This window comes from Microcaecilia unicolor, chromosome 2, assembly GCF_901765095.1.
Source record: "Microcaecilia unicolor chromosome 2, aMicUni1.1, whole genome shotgun sequence".
Classification (NCBI taxonomy): Eukaryota; Metazoa; Chordata; class Amphibia; order Gymnophiona; family Siphonopidae; genus Microcaecilia; species Microcaecilia unicolor.
In genome coordinates this window covers 592,713,050-592,730,018 of record NC_044032.1, presented here as the reverse complement: position 1 = coordinate 592,730,018, position 16,969 = coordinate 592,713,050, and the positions used below count along the sequence as shown (strand labels likewise).

Below are 16,969 nucleotides of genomic sequence, written 5' to 3'. Positions count from 1 at the left end.
GTTTTTTTTTAGTAAATCTAGAATAAATGGGTAAAAAATGAAAATAAAAATGAAGTATTAAGTCATATGCAATTATTTTTCAATAGCTCAGTGGCCTTTATACTATCAATAAATTCAGGGACAATAAATCTATTGGGGGAAGTCTCATAATGGAAGGGCAGACAGCTGACACTTGTCATTATCTCATTTCTATGTATTGTCTCTCCTGTCCCTTTGCATTCTGATAAAACAGACACCTTCTCGCCTCCCTCCTCCTCACATTTCCTAAGACGCTGAAAAACTGGAGACAATAGAAAAATACTTACTGTGAAAAATACAATTTCCAAACAGTGTGTGTAAAACCAAGTAAATACCGATTCTACTAATCCATGCATAACAATTATATCAGCACGTTGAATGTCTGACAGTGAAGGCAGCAAGTTCCACAGTCACTAATATATAAGATGTTTATAGGAAACTAACTGAAATACTAGCATGCTTGACAGCGTACAGTATAGATCTATAATAAGTTCCTACATACCAAATATGAATGGAACAATTTTTTTCAAAATGATCATTTTCTTTAACTGTGAGCTCTTAGTAACAATTTTCCCACCTACACATAATGGAAAACACTGTTTCTTAACATTGCATGATCAGCGGGATATACCACCTCATCTTTACCTACCATCTGGCCTCTTCTGCTTACATTACAAAATGTTACCTGGTGTTTATATATATATATATTTTTTCTTCAATTCACTTGTTTTGAATTACTAGATTACTGACTCATAGTTTGGCTTTTACAGTAGTAGAGTGTAATCCTAAATTTAAAGTGTACACAACTTATCACATGTTAATTTAAAGCATTTATTTTTAACTTTATTTAATTTCTTTTATACCGTCTGTGAGCCAAGAGGTACACATTTAGGTGTGAAAGGTATTTTTCTGCCCCTGGAGTAGTAACTTTTTTCTAATTAGAATGTATAGAAATATAATATTTCAGTCCCCAAGTAGAAAAGGGGCCTTGGTTCCGCTTTACTGGTTATCTCATGCCACACCTGTACTAGGCTCATGACAGTTACAACTTGTTTCTACTGATGATGAACTAGCAACTGTAAACAAAGGCCTTTGGTACTTTAATCTCAGCAACACTCCAAGATTATCGGTCAAATGACCACTAGTAAAGTGAAAACCTCCCACTACTCCTGTCTATCCCAGTTAATCCTAGCCCTTTACCCTTTTCCTCCATATTTCAATTATCTAGCTTAAATAACTAAGGGGCCCTTTTACTAAGCTGTGTAAGGCACTACACGCATACAGCCCGCGCCAAATTGACACTACCACCCAGCTACAATGTGGACCAGGCGGTAAGTCCAAATTTGGTATGTGCAAACCCTGCAGTAGAAAATAATTTTCTATTTTCTACCGCAAGTCACTTACCCGGCAGTAAACAGCAGTTGGCGCACGCTGCATACTTACCACGTGGGTAGTGCGTGAGACCTTACCACTACGTCAATGGGTGGAGGTAAGGTCTCAGGCCAAAAATGAACGTGCACTGGCTTCAATTTTAGCGCACATCCTTTTTCCTAGACACGGTAAAAAAATGGTCCAGCACGCACTCAAAAGATGTGATCGCACTACCACAGGCCATTTTTTACCGAGGCTTAGTAAGAGGGCCCCTAGGTATTTAATTACATCTGTTCCTAATTCAAGTTTTATTGGTCTAACATTATATGATGTATATTACTTTCTGTTAATATATTTTGAACATGTTCATGCTTTTCTAATTGTTATGTAAGCCACATTGGACCCGTGTTCTACTCAGGCTAATGTGGGATATAAATGTCATTAAAAAATAAAATTTAAACAGTCCCAAGTTTCATGTTTATTTATTTATTTGTTGCATTTGTATCCCACATTTTCCCAGCTATTTGCAGGCTCAATGTGGCTTACAATTTTCCGCCATGGCTTTCGCCAGTCCAGAGTAAAGATACAATTGGTATTATATAAAGAATATGGATGACATAATAAACAATCAGGAAAAAGAGAAAACATTCAATTGGCAATACTTTTAAAATACAGATAACATAATAAAATAATCAGGTAAAAGGAGAAATCATTCAGATTATCAAGTAAGTGTGGTGTATTACAATTCTTAATATGTGTCATTGTGGTAAGCTTTGTTAAAGAGATGAATCTTCAATGCTTTACGGAAGTTAGGTTGTGAACTATTTTCAGGTCAAATAATAAAAAAAGCAAGCAAAAAGCAAATAATTTACTTAGAGCTCTGTTTACTAAGGTGCACTAGCATATTTAGCGCTTGCTAAAATTACAGCATATTCCTATGGGCGTCTCTAGTGTTTAGAGCACATTAAAAACACTAGCATGCCTCTAACGCAGCGTAGTAAACAGGGCCCTTAGTTATAACCGTAGACAGCAGAATAAAATCACTCATATGTGGGCAATGTTATCCAATAGCATCAAGGCCAAAACCTTTAAAAGTTAGGATTTTCTAGACATTTCTAATTCTTTCTGCTCATGGGCAGTTGACATCGTATGAACACGAACTGCAAGGTCCTCAGTCATACAAATCAGAGCTTAAGACAGAAAACTATTTTGAACTCCATGGGAGGAAAGACGGTATGTGCAACCAATTTATCCTACTGTCCATGAAGAACCTGTTACTGCTAAGTAACATCACTTTCTCCATGGACGAGCAGAATAAATCAGCTATACACGTGGGGACTTCCAGGCTAAAGCTCCATAGACAGCTGGAAACAGGAATAAAAATACATTTACAAATGGAATCATATGAAGATTAAAAAGCAGTGTGGAAAGGGAAGACCCCTGTGGAACATGTGTTGGCAATAAAAAACAAGATAAACAACTATCATTAGTAAAAAAAAAAAAAATTTAAACCAGTCTAGTACTAACCCTTCAATCCTGACTTTTTTAAAACAGATAATCAAGATATTATGACCAAGTTAGACACAAGCAGCAGTTATATGAAGTAACACTAAAATACCCTGCTCAGAGCTTTGCTGAAAACGAACTAAAACAGTCAGTAGCATTGTTTCAGTCTCATGACTGGAACAAAAACCATATTGGTATGGATCAAGTACATTTTTTGAGTCAAACTCTTCCAGCTGAATTACAACTATTTCTCAAGCACCTTTGTCAAAAAAGGCAAAGAGGAGGCTGGACGATAGCTTAAGCCGATCGGTTCTATTGTCACAAAGACTGAATGCTTGCTGTTTTGAAATCTTCATATTAGGGTTTGTTGGCAATGATTCAACAACTTCACATCCTCATTCAAAGATTTAAATAGGTCAAGAAACCTAAGGGCTACACAAAAGTCGATCGAAGACAAAATGACCAATTTGACTTGCTCAGCTGGTACCAGAGTCACTCTTTCCCATAAAAGCAGTATGGAGTATAAACAACCCTTTATCTCAGATTAATAGGATGACCTATAGAAATATGAATCTTTGTTATCATAAGGTTTTTTTACTTTGTTTTTCGACAGAGTTCATTAACTCCTGATAAGAATTCAAAGCATCTACGCGTTCTTCTTGTATAATTCTCTGTTTTACCATTTAAACTAAGGTGTATAACAAATGGCTTGATGAGGTCTGCAAGTCCTAACCTGCAGAACTGGAACAACCCCTATCTATTTCATGAACAGAGAGCACTAGACTCATATGATGTACCCAAATTTAGAAGCTAAGACATCAAACCATAGCTTAAACCCTTGGCGGAGGGTGGGGGAAGAGACGTTATCGACATGGGCTACAGCTAAGATAAATTATTTTACTGTTAACCCAAGTTATTAGTAACTAAGTCTCACTGCATAAAATGTGACCTGTGCTAAAATAGCTCAAGCTCATGGTAAAAACATGTCTTAGGGAAGCCCACATTAATAACTTTCTTCCTTAATCTTTTAACAAACGATATAAGATTTACAACACTCAAAGGACTTAAAAACTCAAATAAATGAACTAAAAAAGGATCAGTCCAGGGCATCAGATACAAATGACAGCAAAGGTTACTGAATTAACCAACTCCTTAGGTAAAGGAATGAGATCCAATATTTGATGCCTATATGTGTAGACTCAGATATTATTTGCAAGTAACCCAAGGATGTCATTACTTCCAACAAGGTTTCCCAAGTAAAAGAACCTTATTAAAATGCTATTTAAAATCACCTAAAATAATTGGAGTCAACTTACTTAACAGAAATGCTCATTTCTGATCAACAACAGAGACATGTCTACAGTTAACAACGCAGGAGGACAACAAAGCACCACTTTTCTAAAGAACTGTGGTAAAGCATTCCAAAGTGCAGAAAGATGTGAAATGAGTTAATTTCAAAATGTGTCTGTGAAACCAAGGAGATTCCTGTTCTATGTTCTTAGAAAATGGGCTGTTTATAAATTACACTAGACATGTCTTCCACCTGCTGGAAACAGAGCAATACTGATCCATTTCCTGGCCGCACCAGCATACATAAGGGAAGGCAGGCAGGTAGATTTGCGTCTCCATCTCCTGAGCAAATCCCACTGCTCTGGACTGGTCTGGCATCGACAAAGAGAAAATCTGCATTTAGCATGGAAATTTAAGGAAACCTATTGCAAAATTGCTGCACAATTTCTGAAATAAAGGTTAATCTGATACACAGATATACTTTTTCTTTGGACTAACTCAGTGTAACTTAAAGCTAGTTTGATCTTCATTTTTACACATTTAAGTGTACTAACATAAGAACCATCTATTATAACAAAATAAACCCAGCGTCTAAAACATTTTTCAACTGAATTTTCAGTAAAGCATTGTTCAGTGTAATATTTTAAAGTGAAAATTGTGCCCTCTAATTTTCTTAATCTTATTTGAAAAGTATTATAGGGGAAAAAAAACTTTTTAATGTGTAAAAAGGACCTCAGCAGCACTTAGCGTGTGGCGGTGGTTCATTTATCAAGAGGTAGATTAACTTGCCTTTGCCTCTTCATAGGTCCAATTACTTATCAAATTTACACTCTCACACTTTATTGCATTTTCATTATAAGGTTTAATACTTAGAAAAACTTAGCTGTGACATACTACTTTGTGCTTTGACAACATCAGTTATAGAAGCAGTAACCTTTGATGTCTTAGCCTTGCTTTACTAACATCATTGGCTGAGAGAAACTTGACTCCTGAAGCAGGCACTATAGGCGCCGAAACACAGCAGCACTGTTTGGATATACATTTGGTCTACACTCTGCTTTTTCATTTATATTCCACTTAACCATCAAGATCGAGGTGGAAAATGATAACATTATAATCAAGTACTTTCTCTATCCCTAGAGGGCTCCCAATTTAAGTTTTTGTACCTGAGGCAATGGAGGGTTAAGTGACTTGTTGAAGGTTACAAGGAGCTGCAGTGGGAACTGAACCCAGGACACTGGGATCAAAGCCCGCTGCACTAACCATTGGGCCATTCCTCCAGTCTGGTCAAACCTCATCCACAGTACGGTGTACAATTTGGGAAACTGCACCTTCTAAAAGATATAAATGGGATGGAGTTGGTGCAGAGAGAGGCTACTAAAATGGCCAGTCGTCTTAGTCATAAAGCATATGGGGACAGACTTAAAATGCTCAATACGTACACTTTGCAGAAAGGCAAGAGAGGGGAGATATGATAGAGACATATAGCTAAGTTGAATAGATGATCTACTGAAAATGTAAGCCCTAACTGCTAGAAATATGATTTTCTAACTATCTCATTTCAAAAAAAGTACCTTGTCTGAAACTCTGCAACAATGTGATTCACAATAGCCTTCTAACAGTTATTTAACAAGGTTCTCGGTGCCAATGTTGTCAAAGGAAATAGCTCATATGAAAAATTATACCTTTCAAACCAATTGAAGCTCAAAGGAAACAATTTTTTTCAGCAATACTGGCAGCTTAATTGAAATCCATTAAATAAAAACAGACTCCAAACAAACAGATAGTCCTTTGCAAGAAAACATTAGGGGCCCTGCCTTCTGGGGATTGTATCTTTCAGGAAGATTTCTATAATGGTTTATGAAGCTAATGCAACATTTCCCCAACAACAATTTCATAACAGAGCGCCTCTAAGAATGTCCAAAAAAGTTCCTATTTTATGCAGGCAGTATAGGCACCTATGTTCCTTTAAAAAATAAATTCTCAAAATTATTCCTAATAGCACATAAATACACGACTGCTCTAAAGAAGATGTAAATTCTAATTATTGCCAGTTAGTGTCAATAACTGCTTGTTAATTGGCAATTGTCAGCACTGATTGGCTTGTTAAATAGCGCATGAAAATACAGAATATGACTATTTGCGCACGCAACTTAAGCCACACTATAGAGAATGCGAGGGTAATAGCTTATTGTGCTTAGGTGCCGTTTACGGAATCTTGCTCTATTTATTTATTTTGTTACATTTGTACCCCGCACTTTCCAACTCATGGCAGGCTCAATGCGGCTTACATATTATATACAGGTACCTATTTATAATGTATAAGAGTAGCTTTGTTTATAATTTTGTTATTTTGGGCTGGGGATAACCTTAAGAAACAATCTCTCTCATATAGAGCACATTTTATTTGTGGAAAAAGCGGTTATAAATTGCATTCAAGTATACTTGCATACAAGTATGAGTGCTGATAAGAGCACACGTCATCTGTGTGTAGGCATTCTTGGGGTTGTAATTGTAAAACATGTTTGTAGATACATTTACGCACACAACTAAGTGTATTCTATAACTTGATGGGTTTAAATTCTAAGTTGCATAGTTGAAAAGGGGGTGTGGCCATGGGCGTTTCTAAAATCTATGCATGCTGTTATAGAACACACCCGCTTTGCACGTAATTTAGGCATCGGCATTTACACTAAGTAAAACATGGTGTAAATGGCCATGACTAAAATTATTCGCGTCGACTGGCACTCAGTGTATTCTACAAATTGCGTGGAAATTTAGTCTTCTTCTATAAAGTACGCCTAAATTAAGGCGTACTTTATAGAATACGCTTAGGGTTTTTTTCATTTTAGCACTGATTTTTTTCTCTGGCCGTCTTCAAAACTAAGCTAAAAGCCCACCTTTTTGATGCTGCTTTTAACTCCTAACCCTTATTCACTTGTTCAGAACCCTTATTTTATCATCCTCATTTTAATATTCCCTTATCTCTTATTTGTCCTGTTTGTCTGTCCTAATTAGATTGTAAGCTCTGTCGAGCAGGGACTGTCTCTTCATGTTCAAATGTACAGCGCTGCGTACATCTAGTAGCGCTATAGAAATGATAAGTAGTAGTAGTAGTAATTTTTTAGGCATGATATATAAAATCTAGCCCTTAGAATGGATTCCCGCACCCAACTTTAGGAGCAAGGCCTTACACTGCTGAAACCTGGTGCAAAAACCTTTCGCCCAACTGATGGCAGTTGGATGTGTAAGTCCAAGTGTTTCTGGGAGTGCTCCTGATCCACCCATGCTGCTCTTATGGTCATGCCCCTTTTGGAGAAGCACTATAGGGTCCTTTTACTAAGCTGTGTAAGCGTCTACGTGCACCCAACGCGTGCCAAAATGGAGTTACCGCCTGAATAAAGCATGGCTCTTGCGGTAATTTCATTTTTGGCGCGCATCCGATACACATATCTGAAAAATATTTTTTATTTTCGGATGCACGTAACGGACGCGCGCCAAGTGGCATTTGATGCGTGTAGATCATTACCGCCCTGATTCTTTGCTGCTAGGTCAATGACTGGCAGTAAGGTCTCAGACCCAAAATGGACGCATGGCAATTTTGATTTTGCCGCAAGTCCATTTTCGGAAAAAGAGACCTTTTTCACAGGCGCGCTGAAAAATGGATTGGCGTGCACCCAAAACCCGCACCTACACTACCGCAAGCCATTTTTCAGCAGGCCTTTGTAAAAGGACCCCTATGCACACATTGGCCCTACTTTACAACTCAGGAGTGGCCTAGTGGTTAGGGTGGTGGACTCTGGTCCTGGGGAACTGAGGAACTGAGTTCGATTTTCACTTCAGGCACAGGCAGCTCCTTGTGACTCTGGGCAAGTCACTTAACCCTCCATTGCCCCATGTAAGCCACATTGAGCCTGCCATGAGTGGGAAAGTGCGGGGTACAAATGTAACAAAAAAAAAATTACTGCCAAGTGCTAATGTACTCCAATTAATTGATTGTTAACACCTAATTGACTCATTAACCCATGCATCTGAGGTCCAGGCCAAACTTTCGGTGCCCAATATAGAATCCAAGGGGCTAGTGCTTTCAGAAGTGGTCTTGCAACTGTACTATTAGCAGTACTCACATAGACTGACCACTCAAAATCTTCTTTCATTTGCAATTAATAATGGAGAAATAAATGGCTCGCTTCCCCCAAAACCTGCACTAGGCTGGCCCAGTTAATGAAATACAAAACACATTATTTGCTTACAAACGTATAGCCTGCATTGTCTTTAAACCTAAATAGGTTACAATACACACACGTAATACATTAGTATACTGTGCTGGGGTTGTCTTTGGTTGGCACACAAACACACTTCACTACCTGTAGAACTTGGCTTATTACCAGTTTTCCCAACCATAATCCTACATTGGCGCATGCAACAGTGTTTCCCAGTACTGCCTTGGAGGCCCACCTGGAAAGTCAGGTTTTCAGGACTGCCACAAAAACATGCAAGAGATGAGATATTTTGGCATACACTGAAAAGGGCCAGTGTATACAAATCTATTCTACGTGTATTCGTTATTGGATATCCTGAAAATCAGACCATATAAGTGTGCCTTCAGGACAGAGGTATGAACAGAATCAGAAACAAAAAGAGGCATTTACCTTAGTTACTAGTTGTTTGTTCAAGACAATGTCACTACAGTAACGCTGAATATAAAAGGAAGATCTGTCTTGAGCTAACACAGTTTTCTTTATAACTCGTATGCCGCTTGATCTATACACCAATTTTTAATTCTCTTCAGAGAAGGTACAACTAATAAGGGCAGCGTACATTAAAAACAGGGCACTAACCAAGCAGTATCCAGTTTCAAGACACAGGGCTTTATTCATAAAGGACTATTTCCAATCCTGGGCCTCTGGAAAAGAAACAAGGTGGCTCTACCAGCCTGAAGCTCTTCTTCTTCATTTCAGTCTGCTGTGCATATAGGAAGCAAAATAATATGGTCTCTGACACCAGGGTACTTACCCTAACAGGGGGGCTCCGTGCTTGCACACGCTGCTGCTGTCCGCTTTGAGAACTCTGAGGATCTTTTGTACCACAAGTCAATGAAGTTCCACTCTGAGCCCTCAATGCATTTGTGCAACTACTTCCAGTGCCTGCTTTCCGTGGTCTCTGTCGGATGCCATCCAGTAGCCTAACCAGTAGAATATTACTGGGGAGTTCATCGACACCACAGTCTACCAAAGTTCTACATTCTGGACACCGAAGCTCGCTTCGTGAGCTCACAATGCCCACCAGACATCTCTTGCAGAAGGTGTGCTGGCAGGGTAAGACTTTTGCAGAAGCATCCAGACGCTCCAAGCAAACAGGACACTCCAAGAGATCTAACAAAGCAGATTCATCCATTGTTTTACTGACAGTACCTTGCTAAGAAATCAGCATTTGCAGAGATAGTATCCAGTTCTTAGTAATCTAAGTGGATTAAGTTACATCCATGCTTCTTCAGTCTTTGCTCTGGACTTACTAAGGGAAAGAAAACATTAATTAACAAGCAGTTTCTTCCCAATGCAGTAATCTTCAAATTGCATTTTTCATCAAAAGATGCAGTTAGAAGGACAAACTAAAGATAACTTATTAGTCAAGACTGCTAAGAGGCTCTTAACTGCAGGGCTGTGGACTCGGAGTCGGAAGCTATTTTGAGTGGAGTCGGACTCAGAGTGAGTAAAAATGTACCAACTCATCCAGCATCAAAATAAAAAGCCATTATAATATATGGCAAATTTATCATGTTATACTTGTATATACATATCTTTGTTCTGGATCTAAAGTACTGGTAAAAAGTTATATTTCCCAGCACTTTAGATCCAGAACAAAAAATTTAGAGCCCAATATTAGTAGGAGTCAGAATTGGACCTGGAGTCGGACAGTAGAAAAATAAGAGGCATCGGAGTCAAAGGTTTGGGTACAGACTCCACAGCCCTGCTTAACAGTAAACTTGCAAAAAGACATACTTTACCATCCTGCTCTGATAACGATCAATTTTTAAGGTATTTAACCCTCTTACACAGGTTCTTGATTTCAGTACAAAGACAAGAGGAACTTCAGCTCAGACTTCCACCTGGATGTTAGCCAAACAAAAGCTGAGAGTGGAACATCACTGTATGGTTAGAGCACTGAATTAAAAGCCTGGCACCATTATCTTACTTATCGCTCACTTTGTGACCTTGAAAATTTCACTTAACCTCTAAAGCCTAATGAAATAGATGCACTATTCATTTATGAAATCGATGTGGCATCTGGCTCGCTAAAACTATTATGAAGCACATTAGATCTTAAAACAATAAATAAATATACATAAAAATATTCCAACCTCAAGGCAAAGGAGCTCCTGAACCCCATGAGAACTGTTTCCAAAATCCCAACTTAAAAAAAAATAAAAAAAAAACTTAATGAATGGAGGAAAACCACTCGCTCTAAAACAGGATCCTGTAACAGCATGAGGGTCAATCATAAAATTGTCACAGTTCAAAATATATCCAGCTCATGAGTCCTCTACACTCCCCCTGTAACAAGAGCTGGAGATGATACAGTAGGACTAGAACCCATTCAACCCAGGCCAGAGCCTGTCTACCATATAAAGGGAGAAAGTTCCTTATATGGTACACCAGCCCTGCACAGTGCATCCCAGAATGCACTGTGCAGGGCAGGGCATTGCCATCTGAAGAGAGCAGTGTCAGAGGCAGAAGCGAGTGGGCATCGCTCCTGCCTCTTCTGAGTTATGGAGGTCTGAGGGAGTTCTGGCTAGTCCACCAGGGATTTGTTTTTCTAACTGGGAGCTGAACTGGGCATTTTCAGACTTGGTTTGATTGGTAACTGAGGTTACCTGTGTCCTAGTTCCACCCACCCACCCCTAGGTAAACTCCCTTTATATAGGGCAATCAAGGGACAACTATCTTCATTACACTTAATACGTCCATCCTAATTCTTGTTATTCCCTCTCATAGTTCACCCTTTCACACTTGTGAATCACATCATTATGACCTTCATTCAGTGCAATATATGTTCTGCTTTAACCCTAAGGCAAACTATCTGGAACCTTAGAGCTTGTCCTGTCTCCAAATATCAGCCTTGAAAGAAGAGATCAACAAACTCAAGAAGGAATTAACTACAATTAAAGAAGCGTCCAGGATTACTCAGTTCCCAGCTAATTTACCACCACCACCACCACTGCCTCAGAGAATGAAACATCAGAGGAATAGATGGGTTACAGTAGGCTCTGGTAGATTAAGATCTGTGACACAGAAACACTCGCCCTTCCAAGCTTTGCCCCTGTCAACTTCTTTTGCAGTGTTGCATGATTATGATAGTGAAAAAAGAAGTACTGTGGTAGAACCAGAGGCAATGAAAATAGCACAACTCCAGAAACATCCCCCAACTAATGACAGAACTGTGAAAAGCAGAAAATTATTACTGCTCGGAGACTCCATTATCGGAGGCATTAACTTAGGAGCACAGTTCAGGGGTTCCAACGTTGTGAAATGTCTTCCAGGATCTTCAGCTACAAGATGTACAGACCAAATACTGAAAGTGATCCGAGAAGAGAGCGAGGCTTCTAACGCTGCTGTTGTAATTCACCTGGGGACAAATGACCTGGCCAACAATAGCAAGTTTACAGCACAGAGAGCGTTCCAGAAGTTTGGGGAGGGACTGAAATCTTTGGTTTGGACTGTGGCTTTTTCTGAATTAATTCCTACATTGGGGAGGGGAGAGGAAAGACTACGCAAAACAGAGGCATTCAATAAGTGGCTTGAGTCTTGGTGTAATGAAGAAGGTTTTAGATACATAGGAGAATGGGGTAATATGTGGAAAAATAACAGGCTGTACTGTAATGATGGGAAAAAGGATCCTTGGGGAGAAATTCAGACAGTACATTTCTAGACATTTAAACTAGAGGGTGGGGGTGACAAAAGGAAACAGGGGATTTCGGAAAGTCACCCCCAGAATAAACATGACAGCAGAGGGAAAGGTCATGTAAATATAAAATACCACCCAAACTCACTAAGCACATGGAAAGCTATGTGCACAAATGCTCGTAGTCTAAGTAAAAAGGTTCAAGACTTGCAGGCCCTGATGTTTGAAGATATTGTTGCTTTTACGAAGACGTGGTTCAACGATTCTCATGAATGGGATGTGACCGTACCAGGCTTTAGGAAGGATAGAGAGGGCCGAAGTGGTGGAGGAGTGGCTCTGTATGTGAGAGAGAATATCAGAGCGGCTGAAATGCGGGGAACCTGGGAAAAGAAGAAGCTTTATGGATCATCCTGGAAAGAGAAGACGGAACCTGTATCCACACAGGAGTTATCTACAGACCTCCTGCGCAAACGGAGAAGTTAGATAAGGATCTGATAGAAGATATTCAAAAGATTGGTATGAAAGGGGAGGTGCTACTGTTGGGCGATTTCAATTTGTCTGACGTGGATTGGAACGTCCCGTCTGCGGAATCGGAAAGAAGTAGGGAGATTGTGAATGCCTGTCAAAGTGCCTTGCTCAGACAAATGGTGATGGAACCCACGAGGGAAGGGTCGATGCTGGATCTAGTGCTCACTAATGGAGGTAGTGTTTCCGATATCTGGGTGGGTGCCCACCTATGTAATAGTGATCATCACACCATATAGTTTGATATAAGGGCAAAGGCGGAGTGCGGACGCACAAAACTCAAAAGTACTGGATTTCAGACATACTTATTTTGATAAAATGGGGGAATACCTGAAGAAGGAGCTGTTGGCGTGGGAAGGTATAGGAGAAGTGGAAAAACAGTGGTCCAAGCTAAAGGCTGCTATAAATATGGCGACTGATCTTTTTGTGAGGAAAGTAAACAAAAACAAGAGAAGCAGGAAGCCTATATGGTTCTCCAAACAAGTAGCTGAAAAAATAAGAGCAAAAGAGGCTTTGTTCAAGAAATACAAAAGAACGCAACGAGAGGATCACGGAAAGGATTATCGGATTAAACTGAAAGCAAAGAAGGAAATACAGCTAGCGAAAGCACAAGCGGAAGAAAAATGGCTAAAAATGTAAAGAGAGGTGACAAGACCTTTTTCAGATATATTGGAGAAAGGAGAAGAGATAGAATGGAATTGTGAGACTCAAAGATAATGAGAATGGCTATGTGGAGAGTGATGAAGATAAAGTGAACGTGCTAAACAATTATTTCTCTTCAGTGTTCACTGAGGAAAATCCTGGAGAAGGACCGTGGTTGGCTGCTGAGGGAACCTCTGGGAATGGAGTAGATACTGCGCCATTTACGGAAGAGTTTATAAACAGCTGGAGAATCTGAAGGTGAACAAAGCTATGGGGCCGGATGGGATACATCCCAGGATACTGAAGGAGCTCAGAGAGGTCCTGGCGGGACCTCTTAAAGATTAATTTAATAGATCTTTAGAGACGGAAGAGGTTCCGCGAGATTGAAGACGAGCGGATGTGGTCCATCTTCACAAAAGTGGAGACAGGGAAGAAGTGGGAAACTACAGACCGGCAAGTCTCACGTCGGTGGTAGGAAAAATAATGGAATTGCTGCTGAAAGAAAGGATAGTTAACTTTCTAGAAACTGATGGGTTACAGGACCCGAGGCAACATGGCTTTACCAAAGGAAAATCCTGCCAAACTAATCTTATTGACTTTTTTGACTGGGTGACCAAAGAACTGGATGAGGGACGTGCGCTAGATATAATCTACTTGGACTTCATCAAAGCCTTTGATACGGGCTCCCACAGAAGACTCGTGAATAAGCTGAAAGGGTTGAACTTAGGACCAAAAGTGGTGAACTGGATAAGAAACTGGTTGACCGACAGGTGGCAGAGGGTGGTGGTAAATAGAATCCGCTCGGCGAAAAGGAAGGTGAGCAGTGGAGTTCCTCAGGGGTCGGTGCTGGGGCCTATTCTGTTTAATATATTTGTGGGAGATATTGCTGAAGGGTTGGAAGGAAAGGTGTGCCTTTTTGCGGATGCAACGAAAATAGCCAATAGAGTGGATACCCTGGAGGGAGTAGAAATGATGAGAAGGGATCTCCGAACGTTAGAAGAATGGTCGAGGGTCTGGCAGTTAAAATTTAATTAACTTTACTAACTCTGGGGTAACTGAACGTTCTGGTTTCAATGTTGAACTAACTTCAAAATCAAGAAACCGTTTTGAAACTATAAATAATTTTTTTCATTTTTTAATATGCTGTGTTGGTGAATATCTTTAAATGATAAATAATGAGTGCTCAGTAAAATACAAGTTTCTCAGGCTGGTCTACTGAGTGGCAACAAGTAGAATCCAACATCATGGCACTCAGCCCTGCCTACCGCCCATAAGGAGTTCCTGACAACAGTCCTTCTTTACCTCTGTAATCATAATGAAATATCTCTGATAACGGTAACTGATACTTAGCTTGGAGCTGGAGTCACTTGCGTCTTTTGACCCGCAATCGGGTTCACCTCAGTAGAGCAGCAGAGATCTGTTAAAGAGATGCTTATAGTGAAGGTGAAAGTAAAAATACATAAAAAGTTCCTCTTGTCAATTTATGACCATGTGGTTCTCTCACATTCCCTCTCGAGAGCGTAAACATGTATTTTAATGTGGTCTGCAGTAATGGGTTCAGCCCCTGCACTGAAACCATTTGAGAATTCGGTGCACAATAACATGTGTGCAAAGCAGGTATTAACTGCATGTTGTTCGAATATTTTTACTACTCTGACTCCTTACTGCTCATGTTTGATGTATTCTTACTGTACACCGCCTTGAGTGAATTCCTTCAAAAAGGCGGTAAATAAATCGTAATAAATAAATAAAAATAAAACGTTAACACCGGCAGTAGTTTTGAGCATTGGCCCCAGTGTTCAGTAAGTCCTACAGGAAATCCAAGAGGTCAAGGGTACAAGAAGAACTATGGGCTATAATAAAAGCATAAGGCAACGTGTCTGTGTGTAAGGCAAGTTAGAAAAGGGAAAGGGGGAAAAAAAAAGAGAGACCAGTGTTTAGAAAATAAAATTTACAAAAAAAAAACCCACAAGAAGGAAGACTGACATCCAGTAATTGTCTAAAAAAAAATAAACAAGAACGTAAGGCAGCTAGAGGACAAAAGTCCAATTAGAAAAACAGTGTCCAATCTTTGTTAAGATTTCTAAACGAGAGAAATGAAACACCATTGGGGACATAGTTTAAGATAAAGTGAGACTAGTGAGGAGAGGGACCAGCAGAAGTTGTAAATCTTAAACTCCCTCTTCTTCTTGTGTTTACAGAGGAGAATGCAATGTGCCTAAGGCAGGAAACCAGGACTTAAATGATTGCGGAATGATTGCAAATCCATTTACAGAGCAGGAAGTACTTAAAGCAGGGCTTCCAAAACCTGTCCCATTGATAGCACAGCCAGTCTGTTTAGAGGATATGCCCAATGAATATGCATGATGAACTAGTACACACTGGAGATTCAATTTATGCAAATATTTCTCAAGCTTACAGGACAGCAGACAACATGATTTCACAACATGGACTTCAATAAGCTTTCTGAGATGGGTCCATATAAAGACTGCTAAACAAATTAATATTAGCCAGCATGGCACAGCTGCTAACAGAGCGGACCAATGCAATAAAACGTGCAAGGCTTTGCATGGGCTTAGAACAGCCTTAGTGCACAAAATGGCTTTGCAAGGAGCTAACTTTGTGCAAAGGCTTGCATTAGATACCAGTGCACAGCACATTTAAAACCATGATAATGAGGCTATTAGTTATTCTGCCCAGACGCAGAGAAGTGTGCAGAAGACTGAAAGGCAGAGCACCATATCTGGGCTTTAACATCAAGTATGAGAAAGCATCACAGGATTAGCTCCTTCTGCGCTAGCATTTGTGAGGATTTTATGCCTGCTTCTTTTTTTTTTTTTTTAATATTTAACAATGCCAAACAATATAAAACAATACCACATAAGCAAAGAAAACAAACAATAACAAAACCACTAAAACACATGACTAGAAGGAATAAAACCAAATGCATTCAGGCACTGCAGAATCTCAGACTGGAACCTGTTTCTTCTTTTTTGCTGCCATCATACAGGATTCACAACCTTTTGGTGGAGGTGTGCCGGAAGAGGCAGAGTGTTGAGTAAGATATGATAGAGGTCTATAAAATAATGAGTGGAGTGGAACGGATAGACGTGAATCGTTTGTTTATTCTTTCCAAAAATACTAGGGGGCATGCAATGAAGCTACAAAGTAGTAAATTTAAAATGAATCTGAGAAAATGTTTCTTCACTCAACGTGTAATTAAACTCTGGAATTCGTTGCCAGAGAATGTGGTAAAGGCAGTTAGCTTAGCGGGGTTTTAAAAAGATTTGGACGGCTTCCTAAAGGAAAAGTCCATAGGCCATTATTAAATTGACTTGGGGAAAATCCACTGCTATTTCTGGGATAAGCAGCAAAAATATATTGAACTTTTTCATGATCTTGCTAGGTATTTCTGACCTGGATTGGCCACTGTTGGAAACAAGATGCTGGGCTTCATGGACCTTTGGTCTGTCCCAGTGTGGCAATACTTATGTACAGTTCTGCGCTAAAAGTAACCAGAGCCATGCACAGGTCTGAGTGGACAAACAGTATCAGCACACATTTGTGCATGTCCTGGAATGAAACTGCACATAAATATCAATACTGCAAAAATGTTATGCACAGAACAGCATTCCAATACAGTTATAGATGTGTGCTGACACTGTTTGTCTGCTCAGGCCTGTGCATGGCTCTTGTTACCTTTGGAACAGCCGAA

At 39.7% G+C, this 16,969-nt stretch overlaps 1 protein-coding gene across 3 annotated transcripts in view; it reads right to left on the bottom strand.

Moving 5' to 3' along the window:
• The window catches only part of SH3RF1 (SH3 domain containing ring finger 1), a 346,368-nt gene that overhangs the window by 324,682 nt on the left and 4,717 nt on the right, over positions 1–16,969 (bottom strand). For 2 of the 3 annotated variants that reach the window (XM_030191566.1, XM_030191564.1), the window contains exon 2: positions 9,202–9,699. In XM_030191566.1, the coding sequence (XP_030047426.1) occupies positions 9,202–9,582 (381 nt within the window). In that variant the 5' untranslated portion in view covers positions 9,583–9,699. Of the gene's footprint in view, positions 1–9,201; positions 9,700–14,556; positions 14,672–16,969 lie in introns of all 3 variants that reach the window. The other variant, XM_030191565.1, reaches the window with a different exon arrangement.